This window comes from Panthera tigris, chromosome D4 (genome assembly GCF_018350195.1).
Source record: "Panthera tigris isolate Pti1 chromosome D4, P.tigris_Pti1_mat1.1, whole genome shotgun sequence".
Lineage (NCBI taxonomy): Eukaryota > Metazoa > Chordata > Mammalia > Carnivora > Felidae > Panthera > Panthera tigris.
This window is the reverse complement of record NC_056672.1, coordinates 55,932,743-55,956,398: the sequence shown is the minus strand read 5'-3', so window position 1 is coordinate 55,956,398 and position 23,656 is coordinate 55,932,743. Positions and strand designations below refer to the sequence as shown.

General features: G+C 51.1%; 1 protein-coding gene across 8 annotated transcripts in view; it reads left to right on the top strand.

Annotated features, from left to right (window-relative positions):
• CNTFR (ciliary neurotrophic factor receptor) overlaps positions 1–13,433 on the top strand; it is a 38,973-nt gene extending 25,540 nt beyond the window's left edge. For 7 of the 8 annotated variants that reach the window (XM_042964723.1, XM_042964724.1, XM_042964725.1 and 4 more), the window contains 6 exons: positions 6,678–6,795; positions 6,970–7,136; positions 8,377–8,540; positions 11,995–12,175; positions 12,586–12,754; positions 12,846–13,433. In XM_042964723.1, the coding sequence (XP_042820657.1) occupies positions 6,678–6,795; positions 6,970–7,136; positions 8,377–8,540; positions 11,995–12,175; positions 12,586–12,754; position 12,846 (800 nt within the window). In that variant the 3' untranslated portion in view covers positions 12,847–13,433. Of the gene's footprint in view, positions 1–6,677; positions 6,796–6,969; positions 7,137–8,376; positions 8,541–11,994; positions 12,176–12,585; positions 12,755–12,845 lie in introns of those variants that run through there. The other variant, XM_042964718.1, reaches the window with a different exon arrangement.
• Positions 13,434–23,656: the final 10,223 nt, after the last annotated feature.

Below are 23,656 nucleotides of genomic sequence, written 5' to 3'. Positions count from 1 at the left end.
TCCAGACCCCTGGGCATTTTGCCCAGGTATCTCACCCCCACCCCACCCCTGCAGGTCTTTGAGATCCGAAAATCATACTGCCTATGACAAGATGAGCAGGGGAGGGCTGGCAGGGCATGGCCTATCTGGGGCCTGGTAGGGAGGAATCTTAGGGTCACCGCTCCAAGGTGGAGCGAGCCAACTCCATGGTGTGCTCTCACAGAGGCTGGTTCTGTGGGTATAGGAATAGGCACTCTGGGAGGCTCCAAGGAAAAAAAAGAAGGCTTTCTGGAGTGGAAGGCACTGGAGACTTGGGAGATTTGGAAGATACATTGAAAAAGTCACTTCTGGCAGAGAGCTAGGTATGACTATAGGACTTCAAGGCTGGGAGGGCATGAAAAGGCCTCCAAGGCTGGGGGGCTGGTGTAAATGAGGAAAGGGAGCTAAAGGAGGGGATGGGGCAAATCATGATCCTACAAGCTAGGGAGTAACATGATCAGGGTTACCTTCTTAAAAGATCCTTCTCACTGTGGTGAAGAGAGACAGGTTGGATGGGGCAGTGCCAGGGCAGGAAGGAGGCTGTTGCTGGGTGCGGGAGAGATGATGAGGATCAGGGACTGGGGCATGGAGTTGGGGAAGTTGAGAGGGGCTGGTTGGACCTCCAGGAGTTGGTGGTAGATTGGAGGTAGAGAAGACAGGAGAATAGAGAGCAGGAGGCGTCAAGACAGTTAGTGCTACCAATCACTGTGACAGAGGCAAGGTGGAAGGGTCAGTGGAAGAAAAGATAGTGTATTCTATTTGGACAGTAGTATGCAGGTAGTCTTAGTTTGGGTTTCCTGAGAATCCGATTCCAAGACGAGAACTTGTATGCAAGCAGTTTGTCAGGTGGCAGAAACACAGTGAGGAAATGAGAAAGTGATAGAAAAAGGAAGTTAAGGTGACCAATAAAGACAGTTATCCAGTCACTATTATTCACTTACCCTCTGGGCAGCTGCACCTTAACCTTGGAGAACTCAGAGAGCCCAGGCAGACATGTACCTTGGGAGTATTCCTGCCTGGGGGGTGAGGGAGCTCAGAAGCTTATATACCAACTCCTGTCCATCCTTGGTTGAAAGAGTCTCCTGGGGGTGAGGGCAGGGATGCTTTAATTCCCCTGCACTTTGGCCTAATGCCTCAGCAGGCAATGCAGATTTTGGTGACCAATGAAAGCTCTTAGGCAAATAAATGCAGAAGAGGGCAGTAGGTGTGGGCCAGAGATCTGTTGCAGCACCACCAACATCTGCTATAGATGTGTTGGGTTGGGGTACTCAGGGGACATCTGGGAGTTGATGGCTATAGCCAGTGGATCTGAGGGTCTAGGACTCAGAAGGGACCTGGGCTGGGGATGGGATAAGAAAGGCCTTAGATGGGGTGACATGACCAAGGGAGAGACTCTGGGATGAGGAGAGAAGAGAACCCAGAACTGGGCCCTCAAGACCATCACTTTATAAAGGGTTGATGGAGAGAGATGAGCCACAAAAAGAGATAAGGAGCCAACAGGAAGGTAGAAGGAGGAGTGAGTGAATGTGATTCAGAAGACAGGTTGGAGAAGTTGAAATGATGAGCTTATCAGTGTTGCTGAGGGTCAGCTGATCAGGCACCTGGATCTCAGCCAGAGGCACCCACCAACAGAATATTCTTTCCTCACAGGCTCACTTCTTTTCTCCTTGAGCCAAAGATTCATGTTTTGCTGGCCTCATCCAATTTTTGTGATGCACCCCACTTTCTGAGGATGGTTTCTTTATTCCCTGGGAGCTGCTGAGGGGAGGAGATGCTTGAGGGACCTGGGAGCAGGCCTTTTGCCCATTGTCAGGAGATTGGTATGGACAGCCATGGGAAATGTTAGACTGAAAGTTTCCCCATGGTTATCCACAAAACACTGACACACCAGTGGGATTAGAGGAAGGGTGAGAATATGTTTTGGTAGGAATATTCATTTTCACACAGAAAAGCCTTCTGTGTGTTTAAACTAGAGAGATGGCAATCATAACCAGCCATCTTAGTTGCAAGCCAAGGGTGGAATGACCCCTGTCGGCCAGCTTGAGAAATACAGGACCAGCCTACCTAAATTCTCTCTGGCCCACCATGAGGAAGGGCCATTGGAAGTGGAACTCTCAGCCCAGCCCCATGTCCTTACACACGGACAAGGTCATACACTGAGTGCCATGGAAGAAGAATGAGACCAATTTGACACCCTGGTATTCTCAATTTGAGTCCCAGAAGCCCTTAGGATGGAGACAGCTGGCCATGATGGTTAGGCCTTGGTGATCATGGGCCCTCATTCCTAATGACTTGATCTTCTTTGAGAGGTCATTGGAGGGAAATAGGGTCTGGAAGTAATGTCTGTAGTCTGTACCCACAGGACATGCCCACAGCTGCCCTGTTGTCACCAGAGCCCAGACCTTTTATATATAGTGGTGACCACTCCCCAGGCCCTGCTTGTCAGAGGAGAGCTGGCCATGAGTTGGCTATAGTAACAGGTACTTATCTCTCATTGCTTTATTTCCTTCTAAAGAGCTGGTGGTCAGAGGAACAGGGCACATTAATCATGATTGTCTCAGTCACTTTATATTAGTAACAAGAGACTGGGTTTGGCAACCCTCAATATCAAATTATTCTTCTAGCCAGAACTCAGAAAACAGGACAAAGTTAACCCTGATTTGTAAGTCATTCAAGCCAAAAAATATTTCATATTTATCCTAAACATATATGATTTTCATGTTTCTATTTCTAAGGGAAACTGATCATAAAAATACCCTCTTGAGGGGCGCCTGGGTGGCTCAGTTGGTTAAGCATCCAGCTCTTCATCTTGGGTCAGATCATGATCTCATGGTTCATGAGTTCAAGCCCCAAATTGGGCTCTGCACTGACAGCATGGATCCTGCTTGGGATTCTCTCTCCCTCTCTCTGTCTCTCTTTCTCTCTCTCTGTCTCTCCCCTGCTCTCAAGTATGCATGCTTTCTCTCTCTCTCAAAATAAATAAACATTCAAAAAATATATATATACTCTTGAAAGTCCCATTAACCAGACTGATCCTTGAACTACTTTCACCTCCCTGCCTTCAGGTGGATACTTACAAACAGCCCAAAGGAGTCCCCCACCCAGGATGATGGAAGGACCACCCACATTAGGAAATGGGATCACAGGGTTACCTTTAGTAGCATCCTTTTGTTTACTAGACAGTGCTGATTCAGTGTCTTTCTGTTTTTAAGCTAAAACAAATCAGAGTAATTTACTAATTTAAAATGGACAATTCCTTATCCAATTTTTAAATATCTATATTTGGTTGGTCAGGAAAGGAACTCCAGAACCCCTGGTTCAGCACTGCTTCCCCCTCAGCCCTGTTTGGCTGAGAAGGAAAGAGCAGCTTGTGGTTGAAGATGTCTGGGGGAAAAGGACAGGTGGGAAGGCAGGAGAGGGGTATGTGGGAGTCCAGAAGTTGGGGTGCCTTGAGAGATGTCATGAGATAAGGTTGGGGCAGGCCATGGATTTGATGCCAGACAGGAGGAGTGTGGGTGGGGCCTGGGCAGGGCTGGAGCTGGAAGGGTCACCCTGCCCCACCCAGCCTGATCTGGCCTGGCCAGGGGTGTGGGCAGCCTGTTTCTCCTCCTCTCTGGGCCGGCCGGCGGGCAGGCCTTGTGCGTGCCGGGGGCTCCAGCCCAGGCAGGCTGGCGAGATGAGAGGAAAAACATGCGGTTTGGTGGACTGGACATGGAAAAACAAGCCAATTAGGAGGAAAACAAACAAACCCTGGGCCAGCGGGGGCAATGTACACGCATACACGGCCCCGCATGGGACCCAAGGACATCCTGCCACAGGCTGACGCAGTCACTTGGGCATCTCAGGAGCCCCCACAAGGGGCAACTTGGGATGCCTGGGCATCCAGGAATATGTCTGTATGACCAGACTGTGACATGACACAATTACTTCTGAGGTTTTGCTCACACAGAGCCTCTAACATGTTCTCACATGGTGTTCAGCTCATACGTGTGAATATACTTGAACTTCTGGGCACTTTCCCACACCCACAGTTTGAAAAAATATATTCAGGCTTAAGCTCCATCTCCTATATAGTGTCCCAGGTATGTCGTCTTGCTGTCACTACATTTCAGACTCAATGGTGCACTTACACACATTCTCAGAGAGTACCTCAGCCCCTTGGCCATACACATACAGACAGTCTTAATCAAACTGCCCTGTCCGGAATCACACACAGCCAATTGCAAAGTTACGCAACTGCCCAGTCTCAGTCACACACATGAAGCCTCTCAGAGTTAACGCACAGCCTCACAATTGCAGTGTCTTAAAAACAGCTTCTTCCCCATCTTGCAACACACTCACAACAGGCCTGATCACACACTGTCCCACAACCTCACACTTGGTCTCTCATAGCACCCCCACCTCCGCCCACCCGGCCCCTCAGCTGGGCTCCAGCTGCAGCAAGTCACTCCTTTTCTTCCTTTCTTTGTTTTTCTTTCCTCCTTTTTCCTCTGAGAAACCTGGTCCCTGTCAGGAAACCCAAGCCCTTCCCTGCTCAGGGCCCAAGGCCAGGCAGGAGTAGCCAGATGACAGACAAAGCCCTGCCTGGCCCCCCGGTCCCCCATGACCTGCCCAGTCAGAGAGAGGAACTGGTTTGAGGGGGAGGCTGGTCTCAGGGGGGAGGATGGTCAGAGGGAATGTAGGGGACTGGTCAGTGGGGAGGCTGGCTGGGGGAGGGGGCCTGTGAGTCCAGTGCCATGGCCCGCTTTGCCCTCCAAAGAGTCCCAGGCAGCAGGGAGCTGACTCTGCAGCCTTCAGTACCCACCCCACCCCCAGCACCCTTCTCCTTTGAAGCTGGGGGTAAGGAGGGGGGTGGCAGGAGGGGGGAGTGGAGGCTTCTCAGCCGACCTCGGAATGTCCTTTCCTCCTGGGGTGGCTGCCAACTCTGGCCTGGCCTACAGGCCCCCACAAGGCACTTCCTGTGTCCTTGGCCACCCCCCACCCCACCCCCATGCCTCTGTGCCCCTGGGCAGATAGGGAAGGGATAGCAGAGGCACACAGGATGAACATGGAACAGACACAAGATGGACACGGGGCCAGGAAAGCTTCCCAGGGGAGGCAGACAGCAGTGGATAGAATGCAGGTTGCCCCTTGTGGGGGCTCAGCTGGGCTCTGGCTCTTCCCTGCAGCCCTGGGGCATGGAGCTGCCTTTGCCCACAGCATAGCCCACTCTAGCTGCTACATTCACCCAAGCTTCCCAGATGCCTCTCTGACCCCTCATCTTTCTTGCTGCAAAGCCAGATTGGGCCCTAGGGGTTCAGCCCCAATACACATATACTTCACACACAATGGACATGTACATGCAATCACACAGAATCAGTCACCATCACGTGTACACTGTGGATGAAAGCCCACAGTTCCCTGTGTGTCACCATGGTCACTCAGCAAGCATAGACATGCACTCCCCCCTTCACAGTCCCTGGCTTATTGAACTGCCCCCCTCCCATTTCCTGTCCACCTGTCAGGCAGGGGGTGGGGCGGGGGGGGCACAGGAGGGAGGTGTCAGTGTCCCTGGAGCCACTGACGGACATTCCTTGCCTGGGTCAGATCACAGAAGTTGCCTCCTTCCAGGAACCTGAGCCGGCTGTCCTCACGCCTTACCCAATGCCTAAGGGTGGGACAGCTGGGCTAAGTGCTCACAGCAGCAAGAAGTGTGGTTAGATAGCAGAAAGGACTTCCCAAGTGTGTATGTGTGGTCATGTGGGTGGGTATCCCCATCCTGGAGTTCAGTCCCAACTCTAGCTTGCTGTGTGACCCCAGGCAGATCCCCATCCCTCTCTGGGACTCCCCATGCTAGAGTGAAGGCAGCTGCTGACCAAGTAAAGAACTGCTTAAAGGGTCTGTGATGGAGGAGCTGGGGGCTAAGGCTTGGAAGTGAGGTATATACCAAGGGAACAGTAGCTTCCTCTCAACAGGCATATGCACACACATGCAAGCCTACGTGGCCACACATTCTGAGCCATGCCCATAGATACCTCTACATTCCATTGTGGATCATTCATGTCACAGAGACACATGTAACATATATACCCACGCACCTAGACACCTATACACAGATACCCACATGTACAGCCACCCAGTGCTATTGCTCCTGTGGAACCACCAGGCCTCTCCTTGTGTTTCTTAATCTCTACTGAAGGGAAGCCTGGGATGACTCTTCTCCAGGGAGCTCACTCTGACTACTCCCGCAACCAGAGGACCCAATCAGGACAATCTGCCCCCGCGCCCCCCCCAGCTTCTGTTGCACAGTTTTTCTCTGGGAATGGACACAACGTGTCAGGAGATGTGGGGCTGGGGCCGATTCCCCCAGACATCATCTCCATCCTGTGATTGATGAGCTGAGGCCCGCAGCCCCCTGTTCCCCCACAATTCCCGCCTCCATTGAGCAGGTGGGGGGGGCTCCCTCTTCATATAGGCCTTGTTTTTCTTTAATTAAACATCTGGCTGTCTGCGGCCTGGGAAGCCTCAGACCCTTGCTGACAGCCACCCCTCCCCAACCTCTGGCATTGCTGATGGGTTGAAGGGGGGAGAGCTGGGGTTCTGGGGCCCACCTGTCCCCACACTAGTGCAGGGGACTAGGGGCTCCAAGAATACCCTGACCGTGCTGTCCTCACCCCCAGTGCCGCCGCGGGAGCCTGTGCTCAGCTGCCGCTCCAACACTTACCCCAAGGGCTTCTACTGCAGCTGGCATCTGCCCACCCCCACCTACATCCCCAACACCTTCAATGTGACCGTGCTGTGAGTAGACTTGCCTGTGACCCGCTTTCAACCCTGACCTCTGACCTCTCCTTCAGCCACCCACCATGCCCTCAGTCCAGACCCTAGCCCAGCCTTGGGCTTGACCTTCCCCCAACCTCTGCCCCACCTGACTCTTGATGTTGGTAACAGTGCCTGGGCCTCACCCTTCCCCAGGCATGGCTCCAAAATTATGGTCTGTGAGAAGGACCCAGCCCTCAAGAACCGCTGCCACATCCGCTACATGCACCTGTTCTCCACCATCAAGTACAAGGTCTCGATAAGTGTCAGCAATGCCCTGGGCCACAACGCCACAGCTATCACCTTCGACGAGTTCACCATTGGTGCGTCGGGAGGGGGGTGGTCCCTGCAACATACTCCAGTGGGAGTGTGTGAGTGGGGGTGTGCCAGAAGTGTATATGAGCATTGGTGGGGATAGTCACATGTGTGCATAGGTATATGTGGAATGTATATACGTGTGTACATATGTTCATGGCATGTATATACCTGTGAATATTTGAGTGGGTGTCCTTTACCTGTAGGGGCCAAGAGGCCTTTCCAGCAGCTCTTCCCATACTCTCTCTGGCTCCCAGAGTATTCAGGAGGGGGAGGGGGGGCAGGCTGGGCCAGACCCTTGTGCAGCTGCAGCCTCCACCCCCCGCCCCACGCTAATGGCTTCCTTACGGCCTGTGATGAATGAGGTGTCAGAACAGGAGACAGGACTGGGACAGATACCGCCCTCACCCCCACCCCCATCCCAGTCAGACCCTTCTGCCTACTCCTGTCCCACTCCAGCCAGACCCTCTGCCTGCCCCTGCCCCATCCTATCCAAATCCTCTGCCTGCTCCTGCCCCAATCCCAGCCAGACCCTCTGCCTGCCCCTGCTCCACCCCATCCAGATCCTCTGCCTGCCCCTGCCCCAATCCCAGCCAGACCCCTTGCCTGCTTCTTCTCCATCTCAGCCAGACCCTCTGCCTGCCCTCCATGCCATGGCTGAATCCCCCAGCCAGACTGTTTCTACATGAGCTGGGCCCTTAGACTCCTGTCAGGAGTCCAACCCAGATCTGCCACACCTGTGGACTGTCTTTTAACCTTGACCCACAGAGCAGCTTCAAACCCAGACTCTTCCAGGGTAGACTTTATCTCAATTTGGAACTGGAAGAGTTGAGGTGAAATGCTGAGCTTGAGGGGAGTGTATGATGCTGGTGCAGGAGGGGGTGATCCAGATGACAATGGAGGTGATGCTGGTAATGGTGGAGCCATCATTTAGACTTGGTAATTGGGATGCTGGTCATCATGAGCATGGGGCTGGGATGATGGGACGAAATTTGGGATATCATTATCATGAGCTGGTGACAGTGACTGTAGTGGACAGTCCTTGGTGGGAATAGGGATGTGAGAGGTTGAAATAATGAGATGGTTGTTAATGGTGGTTGCCAGAACTGACAACAGAGAAGAGGGGTGGCAACCATGACAGTTATGACAAGAATTGGCAATATGAGATGGTGGACATGGTGACTGGGGCTGACAAAGTGGGGTTTTTCCAGAGATTAGTGTGGTAATGAAGCTGTGTCTCCTTAACAGTGAAACCTGACCCTCCAGAAAATGTGGTAGCCCGACCAGTTCCCAGCAACCCTCGCCGGCTAGAGGTGACTTGGCAGACCCCTTCAACCTGGCCTGACCCTGAGTCCTTTCCTCTCAAGTTCTTTCTGCGATACCGACCCCTCATCCTGGACCAGTGGCAGCATGTGAGTGCCCTGCCCTGCCCAGATCCCAAGTGCCAGAATCAGAGCCACGCGGCATATCCATACGACCTGTATCAGCTGATAGCTGTTCCAATGTGAAGCCTGAGGGCAGCCAGAGAGGCTTTCCTCAGGGAGAAGGGATCAGATAGGCCTGGGAGGATGGATGGGTCTGAGGGAAGTATCCTGATCTGAGGCCCTAAGGGGTTCCCAGTGACCTCTGTTAGTGTGATGGGACCACATCTGTTTTTGTGGCACCCAGGGTAATGGGGAGAAATCCTGGAAGAGAGATGGCAGGCAGGGCAGTTAGTTAGTATTTGCCTTTCCTTACCTCTGGCTCTCCTCTGTGATCAGGCATCTCCCTCATACACTCTGGCCCAGGCTGTGGGCTTGTACTGGACCCAAGGAGCAGGACGGCTCTTATCCTCAAGGACTCATAGTCTCAAGGGTTCGAGGGATCAGAATCAGTCAGTGGAGGCAAGCTTGTTCCAGGGTAAGAGTTCAGGCCATGATTAGTGTCAGGGCTCCAAAGTCAGATGTAGCTTAGGGGTCAGCTCAAGGTTATAGATCAGAAGGTAGCCTAGGCTGGGAACTAGGCAGTGGATAAGGGCTGGTATGGGGGTCAGGCTGTGGTCTGGGCTACCTACCTTTTCAGTACGTATTGATCAAGCTACTGTAGCTCAGGGGAGCAGCCAGGGGTTTGGGGAAGATTTAAGGTTCTCTCTCCTTTGACATTCCAGGGCCCTTAGGGTTGTAGGTGCTCTTTGTGGCCCATGAGGTCTGTGGGCTCAGACTGGGGCTGGGCCACAGGCCAACCCAGGCTGGCACCCAGGGGTCAACCCACCCACCAGGCTCCAGCCCCATCTCCCCATGCCCCACTTCCAGCTAGCCTTTAAAGTGCGTAATTCAATTCCAGGGTGCCTGTCCGGGTTGCAGGCCTGGCCCCCACAAAGGCTGCTCACATATTCCCTGACAGAGTCCGGAGTCCCTCCCGCCTGGCCAGCTGCCCGCGCCTAATGCATTGCTAATAACCAGGGTCTAGTTTCACAAGCCCCCCTCCCCTGCTAACGAGCTACAGGCAGCAGCCCTGCGCATCGCAGCGCACACGCCTCATAGTGGACCTGGCATACTGCCCACCACACACATGGGAGCATGTATACATACACGTGGTTCCTAGCAGGAACCATGCTCCATACATGCATGTGACTAACATGCCAAGGCCATGCACCACAGAACTGACCCCCATACTGATGTGGACAGAGCAAAATATGCAGACTCTGTGGTAAAAAATATGTATGACCTGGCATGTGCTTTCCCTGTTCCATATCTCATTGGCATTGTGGTTGGTTAGATTTATGGCTCTTTTGAGCTTGACTTTTGCTCTGAATACAATCTACTCTCCCTTATCCTTAATATTGGAAAGGAGCAGGTGTATGATTGGGAGGGGGTAGAGAGGGGTGAGGAGAAAAAACATTGTTTGGATTTTCAGGAGGAAATGAAATATACAGGCCAGGAATTATACAAGAATGGGTACCATGAGGTCTCACAGGGGCTATCTGAGCATGGACAAGGAGGAGGCAAGTACAGGGACCCAGCATGGGTTCCCTGAATCTTCTGTTCTTGCCCTAACTCAGCAGGGAGGCTGAAGGGCATGCCTGACATATGCTATAGCCGACTGGATGGAGGACTCTGAGGCTAGGCAGATGCCAGTTACTAGAGAATTCCTGCCAGTGGAAGAGCCATTCTCTTAAGGGGATGGATTAAGGGATCAGTGATAACCCAGCAAGAAGGGCCCAGTCTTAGGAGATGTGGCTGCCAAGAAAGGATTGGGTTCCTGGGCCACATTCCTAGAGGTATGGTGCCCACCATAAGCCCACCAATAAGTGGTAATCTGATCTGCTTTTCATAGCTCTCTCCCTTTGGGGAAAGACAGTTGTGAAGATCTGGGGAGATGGAATCAAAGGAGAGGCCTGAGGGTCAAATCCTGACAAGAGGGAAAAGGAGCTGAAGGAGCTGGGACTACTCAGCAAGAGGGGGTCTTTGCAGGGCAAAAGGGTGTAGGGGACCAGAGGAGGAACTGGGCCCCAACCCCAGGAGAGGAGAGTCTATGGGGCCCACCAATCTTCTAGGTCTGGGAGTAGGACTTACTGAGCTCAGGTCTGGGCCCCAAATGACTTTCACTCTGACCCTGACCTTTACCAGTGCCTGCCACCTCAGGGCCATGGGGATGGGGGCGGGAGGGGGGATTATTGGAGGGGCTTCTTGCTGTACTTAGACACACCTTTACACATATGAGTGCACATACACGTGTGCACATGTACTCACAGCCTTTCAGGTAGGTAGCCCAGACCCCAGTTTTCTGGGAAGGAAGATTGGAACAGGGACCAAAAAAGCCCTGAAGCCAGACATGGCCCAGAGCAGCTTCCCCCCCCCCCCCCCGCCCACCCGCCCCTGCCGGCTGCCCCTGTTTACGAGGAGGCTTAATGAGGCAGCGGGTGCCGCTGAGATGAACCAGAGCTCAGCCTGGGACTGGGAGGGGCACTGGACAGGCAGGCCAGCCTGAAGGGTGGGGGAGACCAGCAGAATAGGGCTGGCCTCCGCAGGGGTGGGGTGGCGATGCCTCCAGGAGGAAATGGAGCAGCTGCCCTCCTGTCCTGCCTCTTGGGAGCTGCCCACCCCACCCCAGTCCACCTCAGGCAGGGTGTCGACCATACTGAGGTCTTCCTGAATGGGAGGAAGTGGATGCACTGGGCAACTGGGAAGCCAGGCTCTGAGCTGGAACCCATGATGATGACAGAGCTGATTGAAGTGTGTTTGGTCCTCATTATACCCCTGTGAGATAGATCGTAAATGCCATTTTACAGATCAGCACAGCAAGGCATATGGAGGTTAAGTAACTTGGTCACTTGCTTGTAAGGAGTGGAACTAAAACTTGGACTCAGGAAGCCTGGTTCCATGACTGTGTTCATAACCTTCCTTCTAAGCTGCTTGTTTTGTTTTGTTTTGTGTTTTGTTTTGTTTTGTTTTGTTTTAATGCTGCTTCCTGATGGGAGAGGGCAGCATATCACCATCCCCATTCTTACCCTGTTACTCTTATCACCTCCAGGCAGGGGCTGAGATCAGGGCTCAGATTGAGGGCTGTGAGGAAGCTGGGATGACCACAGAGTGAGACAATGAGCAAAGTCCTCCTTCTGTTCCCCTGGGGGTGCTTCCAGTCTCCTTAAAGATTTTCTTACTCTCCTTTAGGATCATCTTCCCTCTCTCGGGGTTTCCTCCCTGACATGTCTTTACCTTCCTTCAGGAGTATTCTTAATATCTCCTCTCTCTCCCAAGGAAGCCCTCATTTCCTCCAGGGGGGTCTTCACTCTTCTCTGCTCAGAAGTGTTCTCAGTTCCTCTGGGGGTGCCTCACTCTCCTGACCCCCAGGGCCCCCTACCCCCATCCCATGGTCTGGCTGCAGGTAGAGCTGTCAGATGGCACAGCGCACACCATCACAGATGCCTATGCTGGGAAGGAGTACATCATCCAGGTGGCGGCCAAGGACAATGAGATTGGGACATGGAGTGACTGGAGTGTGGCCGCCCATGCCACGCCCTGGACTGAGGAGCCACGACACCTCACCACTGAGGCCCAGGCTCCGGGTGAGCCCATCCCCCATCCCCTGTTCTCTCAGTGACCTGCACTGTTGCCTGGTTCTATCTTGTGCCTTTCAACTCCTCCCAGGACTTAGAGCCTTAGAGCCTCTACCCCAGGCACTCTGTGGCTGCTTCACTGCTGTCTGTCTGCCCTGCCCATGCTGTTCCTGGTCCTTGCTGTCTGGACATTCTTGGTAGGGGCCATTGGGTGGAGGGGTCATCTGTGAGCCTTGGGGAAGCACGATCTGCCTGATGGGTGAGGCAGGATGTGTTTGAGAGAGGAAGCAGGGGCTGTCTGATGGGAGAGGCAGCACTGTCTAACACAGGGAGCAGGAACAATACACCTCATGAAACCCCCCAGAGCTGGGTTGGACTGTATCCCTGGCCCTGCCCTGAGTTACCCCCATGTTCCCCAGAGACCACGACCAGCACCACCAGCTCACTGGCACCCCCACCCACCACGAAGATTTGTGACCCTGGGGAGCTGGGCAGCGGCGGAGGAACCTTGACACCTTTCTCAATCGGCGTCCCTGTGACCCTGGCCCTGGCTGCTGCTGCCGCCACTGCCAACAGTCTCCTGATCTGGTAAGTCAAGTAAGGTTGGGTGGCAGAGGGGAACCTGAGGGGATCCCTATCCCACCCTCATCCCTCACAGCCCCCTGCCCTGTCTCCCCAGAGCCCGGCATCCCGTGAGGACATGCCAGCGCACCTGCAGAGGAGCAGGAGGCCGGAGCTGAGCCCGCAGACCCCAATTTCTATTTTGCACACGGGCAGGAGGACCTTCTGCATTCTCTTCAGACATAATTTGTAGAGACCCCGGCAGGCCCGGGCCTGCCGCCCCCTAGCCCTGCCACACCACACTGGCCCTCCTCCCTCCCTCGGGAGAGGAGGACCTTGCAGCCAACCCACCCACCAAAGACCCACCCCTACCCCCACCCTGGCCCCTTGGGCTGGAACCTCCAACGCCAGCGACTCCCAGGAGCCCTGAGGGGATCCCCTCACATCCATAATTTCTCCTCCTGCCCCAGCCTCCTGTCTGTCCCAGGGTCTCTGTTGCCACCATCAGATTATAAGCTCCTGACACTGGGGGGGCCCAGCCACCCCTTCCCCCCAGTGCCCACACTTTTTCACTCCCCCACCTCTGCCCATTTTGTACGGCCCTCCCCTTTCCCTGTTCCTACCCCACAGTATTTAATGCCCTGTCAGTCCCTTCTAGTCTGACTCAATGGTAACTTGCTGTATTTGAATTTTTTATAGTTGTATATACAGGGGTGGGAGGGTGGGGGGGTTCTCATTAAACGTCACCATTTCATGAGTCCTTGGAACAGACCCACTTTGGGAGGGTTTCCTTCTTCCAAGGATCTCTCCCCTTCTAGGCCTGGAGGAGGGAAGAAATTCTAGTTGGGCATCCATATAGGTGGGGAGAGGCAGTTTAGTTCTCAGGCAGACGTGTGGAGCTTTCTGCTGCTTTGGAGGATAGGGCTCCCTGAAGGCCAGGGACAGAGTTGCAGGGACTGAGGGGTTCCAGTGAGGCAGGTCCCACATGGGGATGTCCAGTCAGTCCTAGAGGCTGCTGAATCCTGACGGGAGAAGCCTGTCAAGGGTCATTTCCAGAGCTGCCTTCCACGAATGCCTAGGTTTTACCCATAGAGGCTAGAGATGCAAGAAGGGAGGTGGCCAGACTTTATCCTTGGGGTAGGAAAGATTGTCATCCCTGCCATCCAGGAGATACAGTCCAGGGCTTCTAGCAGGTCAGGCCTGGGGCTCATCTGAGCTACAAGGCACAGAGCGCAGAGCGTTCTGGGCCTGGGCAGTCCGGGAAGCTGCCTGAAGGAGGCCACTTGGAACGTGACTAGGGACTGGACCTGTGCTTCAGGACTAGAAATGTGGGGTACAAGATTCACCCCAATGTTAGATTACAGTCAGGACTCCATGTGAGCGGGAGAGGAGCAGGCTTTGGGTTTACAGGGTGCCCAGTCTTTGGTCCATCCCTGTACCCTGCCCACACCTCTAGTTTTCAAACTAGAATTCCAAGATCCTTCTGATTTCTTTTCAGAGGAGGGGCTCCTCGCTGCCCCAGGCCTGCTCAGGTATAGCCCCCTTGTAGAAACCACCCCACCACAGCTCCTCAGCTGAGGATGCCTAGGGCTGGGGCCAAGTTTGCAGGTACCTCTGGCCTGGGGATGGGAGGAAAGGATTAGACCAGAGCCCCAACCCAGCTTGGCCTTGCTCTGGGTTCCTGAGACGAGAGAGAGATGGAGTCAAAGCCATGGATACACTGACTTGTGTACACACTCCCCACAGCAGGTGCTGAGCACCATACCTACACTAAGCTGCTAATACCATGATGCCACACACACATATGCCAATTCAAGCCCTTTTTTCAGACCAGGGTCAGAAAATGGGTGTTCCTTGCTGGTCTCACCAGGCCTGCCCCTGCCCCTTCCCCTGCCACTAGGAGGAGGGATCCATAGTGCCTCAAGCACTGATGAGTTAGGCCTCGACAGGACCTGGGGCTGGGTGAGGGGCTCAGAGTGAAGGTGGCTAGCTCTCTTCCAGACCAGGCACTACAGGAGGAGAGGGGTGTTCCAGGTGGGAGATCCTATCGAAAGCAAAGGCCTGATATCAGGGTAGAGGGGCCTGTGGCTTTTCAAGCACAGTAGTCTCAACTGTGGGAATGCATGACTCCTCATTCACAGGAAGAGGCTCCCAGGATGGACATACTGAGAAGTGGCTGTGGACCTGCCCGTGTACCCTGGACCCCCTATTTGCCTGTTTGTCTGGTTCCTGTGAGGTGTGGCTTGGGCCTGAACCTATACTCTGGGTTTAACGGGTGGAGGGAGGAGGGGGTCACAAACTCTCACCCAGGACATTGTATTCCTGGGATGGGTCTGAGCCTCCGCCTTCCCTGTCTTTGTGGTAGTGGGGCTAAAGTTCGGGGATCTCTGGCCTGTGCTGTCTTCCTGTCTTCAGAGCCTTGGTCAGCCCTGACCCACCCACCGCCCACACAGGGCTTGGGCATCATCAATCTGGCCTCTATTAGCAACATGGGAAAGCAATTATGTGGGGTCTGGGGAGGAGAAAGAGAGTAGGGGGCCTGCTGGTGTCTCAGAGTCCAATGGAGAGGAGAACTGGATCATCTCCCTGCCCCCAAACTCAAGAGAGAGACCCAGCTCCGTCCTAAGCCCCGAGGTGTCTGGAGGGTCAGTGTCATTGCCTCTGACAGGCGTGGGCCTGGGGTTAGTCATTCCTCTTTGGAAGTTCTGGCCCTCAACCTCACAGAGGCTGCTTGCTTTGGAGGGGCTTGGGAGTGCTGTTTGCTGCTGCCTCTGAGTACTGTCTCTCCACGTCATTATTTCCCATGGTGGTTCTGGGGAGCTCACGTAAGTATAGATATCAGTTCTTAATGCTAAATCAGAGCTCAGAGAATTAAAACACTGCTGAGGGGGGCTGCCAGGGGAGGCTTGGTTCCCAGGCCCAATGTGTACAGCAGCCTACCCTTTCAGCTCACTCGTTTCTTTTGTTCCACCAAGGGGCACTGGGGATGGGGACCTTTCTCTGTGCCATATTCCTATAAGGCTAACTTGTTTTTGCCCCCACCCTCCTCTCACTCAACCCATTTCCATCTGTCTCTGTCCCATTCCTATCTCTTAACAAGTCTTTGTCCTGGTTACTATCCTTGTGTTTCTCTCTGAGTGTTTCTATCCTGTCTCCTCCTCTGTGTATGTCTCTGACTCCTGTCTCTGTCTCCATCCCTGTCTTTGCCTCTCTGTCTCTCCTCCCTATCTCTCAATCTTCCCTTTCCTACCTTCCTCCCTGGTCTGTCTCTGTGTGTCAATCCTCATCTTGATATCTGTGCCTCTCTCTGTCTCTGCATGTATCTCCACCCCATCTTGTGTTTCTTTTCCTCTTTCCTGACTCTCCTTGCCTTTCCTCACGTTGCCTCCCTCTGAGTGTTTCTGCCCTGGTCCAGACCCCAGCCTGAGGCCACTGTGCCTCTTTGGCCTGAGCTGGAGGCTGTCCTGGTTTCTGCTGCCCCCTCTCGGCCACCTGCCTGCCCTTCATTTCTGCTCCCCGGCAGGCGGCTATCAGCCCCCTAACCCCACATCTGCCTCCCAGCAAGCAGCCAGGAGAGAGGAAGGTGGTCAGGAGACACTAGGCTGTCCCTTTGGGGCAGCCTCTGGCCCTGTGAGCTCCCCAGAGCCAATGGGTGAGCTCATTAACTCCCTAGACTGGGACTTTGGGAAAGTTCATCTTACATGAAAAGAATGAAGTGCTTGGTGGCAGAAAAGATTGGGGTGTATTCATCACACCCTTCCCTCTCAGACGAGGTCAGAGAGGAAGGAGGTCTGAGGAGGGGAGTCTGATTGAGCCAGCCTGAGGAGAAGCTGGAGGAGAACTCATCTGACAGGGGTACTCCAATGGGGAAGGCTAACCTGAAGGTGAGTGGGCCAGTGTGACAGGATGAGTCTGAGGGGAGGTTGGTCTGGGACATGCTATACAGCTCTTGGTTGGAAGGTCCAGTCTGAGGGGGTAGAGTGATTGAGTGTCTGAAGGGTCCAGTCTAAAGAGACACCACTCTGAAAGCATACAGGTCTGAGAACAGGATCACCAACTAGTCCTAGTTGGCCTGGGACTTTCTCAGTTTAGCACAGAATATCTCAAGTCCTGGGAAACCTCTCAGTCCCAGTCCTATTTGAGAAGGCCTTGCCTAACAGTGCCAGTCTGATGGGAGAGTCAGTCTGTGAGCTAGTGGATCTGAGGGATTCTGGTTTGACAGTGCCACTCTGAGGGGAGAGGCTGTTTAAAAGGCTGGAAGCTTCTTTGGGCAGGAACCATGCCTGCAAGGGAGTGGATGATTAGGGTCCTTGCTGAAGGGCAGTGGCTAGGGGAATGGCCACGAGGGGGCAGAGCAAGCTCTCAGGAGAATCAGAGGTAAAGGCCCCAGAGCTGGGAGCCAGACAGTGCAGAGCTGTGTGTAAAGTGTACCCTCAACATCATGTGTCACTGTGCCATCACCTGCAAGTTTCAGGTGATGATGTACAACCACACAGTTGTTTTTGTGTGACTAGGTGAACAGGGGCACATCTGTGGTATGTTAGCATGTAGCCTGTGATGGAGAGTGTGCCTGGTATGGCCATGGCTGAGGCCTTACCTGGGGCTGTAGGGAAGAGAACAAGAGCACCCTGGCAGAGAAGTTATCTTGGGAGGGGCTGAGATGAGGAGAGAGTAACTATGCTTCCCTACCTACCCTCGTTCTCTAGAGTATTCCCTGAGAGTCCAAGAGCTAGTAAGTACTTTGGTGATGTATAAGGACAGCCACCAGGCCAGACTACATGACTAGGCCCTGCTGCCCTCCTCTCCAGCTTCTCTCCACCTGTTCCCTTCAGCTGGTACTCCTCCAGCTGGATACCATCCTCCTACCCCATTCCCCAGTCATTGTTCCAATCTCTCCTACTTCCATGCTTTGGTTCACACTGTGCCCTGCCTGGATGCTCTCTTGTGAAGCATTTGAGGTCCCTCTGATGCTGCCTCCTATTCATTCCTGTACCATGGACTGAGCACCCCCGCCCCCCCGCCCCATGTACTAAGTCCTAGTTCTGTGGGTCCCTGCTTCACTTCAGGGACTTGAAAGTGCTAGGGGCTGCTAGGGTCTTGCTCAGAGGATGACTCTGAGCAAAGAGGTATGGACAAGGCAAGGCTGGGGATCTCGGTTAGGACGGCAAAGTGAAGCCATCACAGAATCACAACTCCATCCTACCCCCCTGCTAACAAAATTAACAAAAGCCCAAACAAGCCAAAGCAAAAACGCTGCTGCAAACTCAAGTCGAACCAAACAAGCAAATTCTTTTTATAAACCTTAAAATGTGATAGCCAAGGAAAGTAACAGAAGATTCTGGTGTAACAAGTGAGTGGTATGTCACCTAACCCCATTGCCCAAAAGGAGCATTGAGAAAAGATGAGCCAACAAATACCAAGGACTGTCACTAACTAACGTCCTGTAATTTGAAGAAAATGGATTGTTGAGTGAGTAGGTAGCCTTAGGAACAGTCTGGGGAAAGGCCTTTGTAAGTAGAAGCTTCTGTGTTCCTCCATGAGATCTCAGGAGAGGCAAGAAGAGCTGCCATAGCTTGGCAACCTCCAGAGTATGGGGCTGAGGTTGGGGGTACAAACCAAAGCCTACAGGATGGGATATGCATCACCTCCCAGCTGGAAGAGGATATCTAAGGGGGGCCTCAGTGGAGAGACAGCACTTAGGCCACATCAAAGTCAGCAGGTTGCCAAACCATCCTCATAGCACAGAAATGGGGTGGGTGAGTTTGAAAGCAATAGATGGCTTTCAAACCATAGCTCCCAGAAGATAAACAGGTCCAGTTGGGAAGGGGCTCAAAGACCTACACTCCAGGGAAGGAGAGGTCTGCTAAATGTGAGCCATAGTACATGGTTGAAAGTGGAAAGAGAATGGCCTGGACTTTAGGCATTCAGACCACAGCCACAATATAGGTAAGAAGGAAGCAAAGAGGGAAAATGGGAAGGGAGGGAGGGAAGAGAAAGGAACAAGGAAGACAAGATGCAAAAAATAGATGAAGGACCCAATATAGAAGAAAACAACCAAAAGAATAAAAGATTTCCTGGCAAGTTATTCTGTTAGAAGCCCTTAATAATAGCATGAAATCCAGAGAACATGAACTCAAAGACAAGATGATGACATAACAGAATGAGCTGGAAAGGGAGATTACAGGGGTGCCAGGGTGGCTCAGTCAATTAAGCGACCAACGCTTGATTTTGGCTCAGGTCATGATCTCATGATTCGCGAGATCAAGCCCTGCAGTGGGCTCTGTGCTAACAGTGCGGAGCCTGCTTGGGATTCTCTCCTTCGCTCTCTGCCCCTCCCCTGCTTATGTGCGTGTGCTCTCCTCTCTCTCAAAAAACAAAAAAGAAAAGGGAGATTACAGAACTAAGGAAAAATAATAAAGGAACAAAAACAGTATCATTACAGATATAATAGACTAGCAATAACAAAACACAGAATAGATACGGCTGAAAATCAAAGTAATCTGTAGGAAAGGCTTTGAGATCCTGAAAGTGAATATGATGAGAAAAGATAAAGATATTAAAGCAATTAAGAATGAAGTTAGTAGGACAGAGGCAAGCTACTATAAGCATAATTGTTGGCAGCCCTAAAGTAGAGGTTCCAAAAATGGAACAGAAAAAGATATTAAGATAGGAAATACAGAAAAGCTTTCCCTGAAATTAAGGAAGCATTGAATATCCAGACTGAAAATGAACACCATATACCAGAAGAATTGATACAGAATAATTGATACTGATTTATAAATACTGATTTAGTTACTAAACTTTGAAGATTAAATAAGAATACTTTGGGATCCCAGGCAGAAAGAGCAAGTCGTGTATGGAGGAAAATTCAGTCTGATCTTAGGCTTTCTGCAACCCAACATTCAACAAACCAAAATAATGAAGCAATATCTAGGAATTTCTAAGGGTAAAAAAGTGTTACCCCCAAACATAACCAACAAACTGGTTGATCTCACTCATGAATTTGGGGATACAGAACTCATGAGCGCTTCTGAAAACTACACAGTGACAAATTCAGTCAGCCAGAGACTAGTCAAAATAAGCTGAGGAAGGGAGATCTATGGTGAAAGGACAGGTGGTGAACATTCATTCCACTTAAGTGAAGATTAAACTGGGAATTTTAGTTGTAGAACACACTGTAAATATAAATCCTTATAAAGTGAGAACAACATTGGCAACATAATCTGGAATGGAGAGAAGCAGTGGGAAGGAAAGCAGACGTACTAATCACATTTTCTTTCATAGAGCAACTATAGCTCATAAAACTGACAATGATAAAAATCCTACTCCAACCTCTTAATCAAAATTGTTCTTAACTTGAGAGGGGTCTTTTAGGAATGACTAATTTTTGAGATGAAGAAATGCTTAGCTGAAAGTTCAGCTATTCCTTCATTTTCACTTTGTTTTATTTACTTTTTTAAGCAGGCTTCATGCCCAGCACAGAGCAGGATTTGAACTCATGACTGTGAGATCAAGACTCAGACACTTAACTGACTCAGCCACCCAGGCACTCCACCTTTGTTTTCACTTTAGTTTCTTTTCCCTTGATTAATTTCAAGTATATGTCCCATTCATCTATAAGTTTTCTACCTGTCTCTCTTCTTATATACTGTTCTCTTCACTTCCTGCCTCCACCCCAGTACTTTATTCTTACCAGATGTTGACCTATCTCTGGGTGGTGAGACTTAGTGACAGGTTGCATTTTTCTTTGTATTCTTTTGTGTGGCTTATAATTTTTAAATAACAAGCATGTATATTTTTTCAGTCTATTTTTTTTTTTTTTTTACAGACTATCTAATCTATCTATCATCTCTTTTGTTTTAAGGTAAATCACTTAACCTCTATGAGCCTCAGATTCCTCATCTTCAGTCTGAGGACAACAAGATTTACATTAGAGGTTTTGAAGATTGTGAGATAATATGCGGTAGGCTTAAAAATTGGCCTCCAAATATTTCCACATCTTCATTTCCAGAACCTGTGAATGTTAACTTACATGGCAAAGGGATTTTGCAGCTATAATTAAGGATCTTGAGATGGGAAGATTATCCTGGATTATCAGGTAGTCCTGATGTAATCGCAACCATCCTAGTAGAAAAGAGGTGAAAGGGGTCAGAGTCAAAGGAGAGGTGATGGGGTGATGGAATCAGGAGACTGAAAGATGGAGGAGGGGTCTACAAGCCAACAAATACAGACAGCCACTAGAAGCCGAAAAGGCAAGGAAATTGATTCTCCTCTCAGAGCCTCCAGAAGGAACCAACCCTGCGTACATCTTGACTTTAGCCCAGTGAAACTGATTTCAGACTTCTGACCTTCAGATTGTAACAGAATAAATCTGTGTTGTTTGAAGGCACTAAATTTATGGTATTTGGTTTAAAAAGCAACAGGAATCTAATACACCTTCCTATGTGCTGTTCCCTTGGCCTCCCCGTCCATCTCTTTCATCCCTCCAATTCCCACTTGTTCAATATTTGATTCAAGTTTCCCTGACATTGCCTATCTTCTGCTGCTGCCCAGAGATGGGGTATATTTATCTCCTATCACAGCAGTCACCACTCTGGGTTACTGTTGCTCATGGATAGGTCTCTCCCTCACAGGCTGGGCATGGGTGCCAATAGAGCAGGGCCAGTTCTCTCTGCCCACCTAGCCCAGTGGAGGACCCAGCTTGGTAACTATTAAGTTAACAGATGAGTGAATGAGGGCTAGGTGAGTAGTTGGTACCATATAACAAACCATTATTCTATTTCCTTGGTGTTAGTATCTCTCCCTCGCTATTACTACCTGGCTTTCTCTCCCATCAGCCTGTCCTCTACATACAGATACTCTTTCATCTCTAGAAAACCAATCTGTGACTTCCTTCTTCGGTCCTTGGTCTAAAATACACCCACACCTGTTGTAAGTCTGTCAGTAGGTTTACTTTCACATGCGCATGTGTGTGTGTATGTGTAGGTTATGAAGACCTGTGAACCTCTTTATGTGTATTACCTGGATATGTGGTATGTGTGTAGTGAGTGCAAGACCTGTGTATCTCTGTATGGATGTGTTTTCATGTGCATGCCTGTGGTCTGGGTAGACTTGTTTCTCTATACATAGGTCTTCACTTGTATGTATGTGTACCTCTATTTGTGGGTTGTGTATGAATGTGTTAGTGTGTGTCTGTATGAGCAGGGAAGGATACCTTTGACTTCTGCCCCCAGGGGATTTGATGGCCTGAGGCAGGAGTTGGTGTGCCTGGATAACTTACTGAGATGTTAATGGAGTTTTGTTCCAGTGCAGTCTTCCTTTCTTGCCTCAGGCAGAAGGCTGGGCCTTTTTTCTCCCTGTCTTTTGGGGTGAGCATTGCAGGCCCAGGCCCCTCAGACTAAGACATCTTCCTGACTCTAGCCTTGTGGAAGCCTAAGCTTCTTCAGGGGATTATGCTAAGGAGAGAGGAGAGGGTCAAAGCAATCTAGAGAGTACCCCTAAATGAAGAGGGGATCTGTGTTTGCAGGAGTAGGTGGGACCCACAAACACTGCCTACTGATGCCCTAGGAATGGAGACATGGTGAGCTTGAGAAGGCAGGACCCTGGAGATTGAGCTCCCAAATGGGCATCTCAGCAAAGAACATGTGAATCTCAGCATAAAAACCCAGGATTTTTGCACAGGTGGGGAGGAAGGGGTGAGGAGGTTCTCCCAAAATGACTTTCCTACTAGCTCCAAGAGCAAAGACCTGGGAAAGAAATTATAATTAGTTTTGTTTTGTTTTTACCATTTTAGCCATTTTTTAAGTGTACAGTTTTGTGGTATTATATTCACATTGTTGTGTAACCATAGATTTCATTTTTATAAAATAGAGAAACATTACTAATTCTACACACCTGAGCACACCAACCACTGGGCTCAGTGTCACAGGAAAAACACATACCAGTTATGGGGGGCACTATGGAGAGGCAGAGGACACCTCCTACCCCTGGGGGGAAGCCCAAGGAAGGATGGGAGGGAAAGGCAGGAATAGTGAGGACCCTCCTGTGGCCAGTAGTGGGCCGGGTGCGAGCTGGGGCAGCAGAAGAGGTGGAGCCAGGCAGTCTTGGCTTTGAGAGCCAGGCTGAGGTTCAGGAACTTCTACTGAGAGTCAGAGGGCCCTGGGAGCTGGGGAGACTTTGTCAGATTTGTGCTTGGGAAAGACTGCTCTGGCAGCCGTGCAGAGGAGGGCAAGGAGGGAAGAGAATGCAGAAGAAGAGGTAGCTGAGAGGTGCTTTGAATGAATAATGTGGAAGGCCTGAGGGCAGGTAGGAGAAGAACCAGGGCCTGGTCAGTGAGAACAGTGCTTTTTAGAGCACATAATCATCATAGCTTGATGAATGTGGAGGGGAAAGGAGGGAGAGGGAAGAGCCTTGTACAACCCTGTTGAGTGGGAGATGGTAGGACTGTTTATTGAAATAGTTAGCAAAGGGGGAGGATAGGCTTTGGAGAAGTTGATAATAATCCTGGCTCATACATTCAATCACTTGCATATGGTCATACAGCAAGTAAGGAGCAGATGGGCTCAGATTATATATGTCAAGTGTAAGGCACTAGTGGGACTTCTTGGTAGAAGGCCTTAGGTCAGTAGTTAAGAGAATGGACTTGGGTCAGATAAACCTGGGCTCCTGTTAACCTTGGACAAGGTGGTTAATCTCTCTACAGCTCAGTTTCCTTAAGTGGAAAATGGGAAAAGCTTGTACTTCATAGGGTCCTTGTAAGGATTTAATGAGATGATGTATATAAAGAAATTAGCATGACAGTGCCTGCCATGTTGTAAATGCTCCATAAATCTTAGCTTTTAATAACAAGAGCAGCAGCAGCAACAACAAACATCAGTCTGGGACTTGGGAGTGAGGTCTAGGTTAGAGTTAAGGCATCATCAACACAAA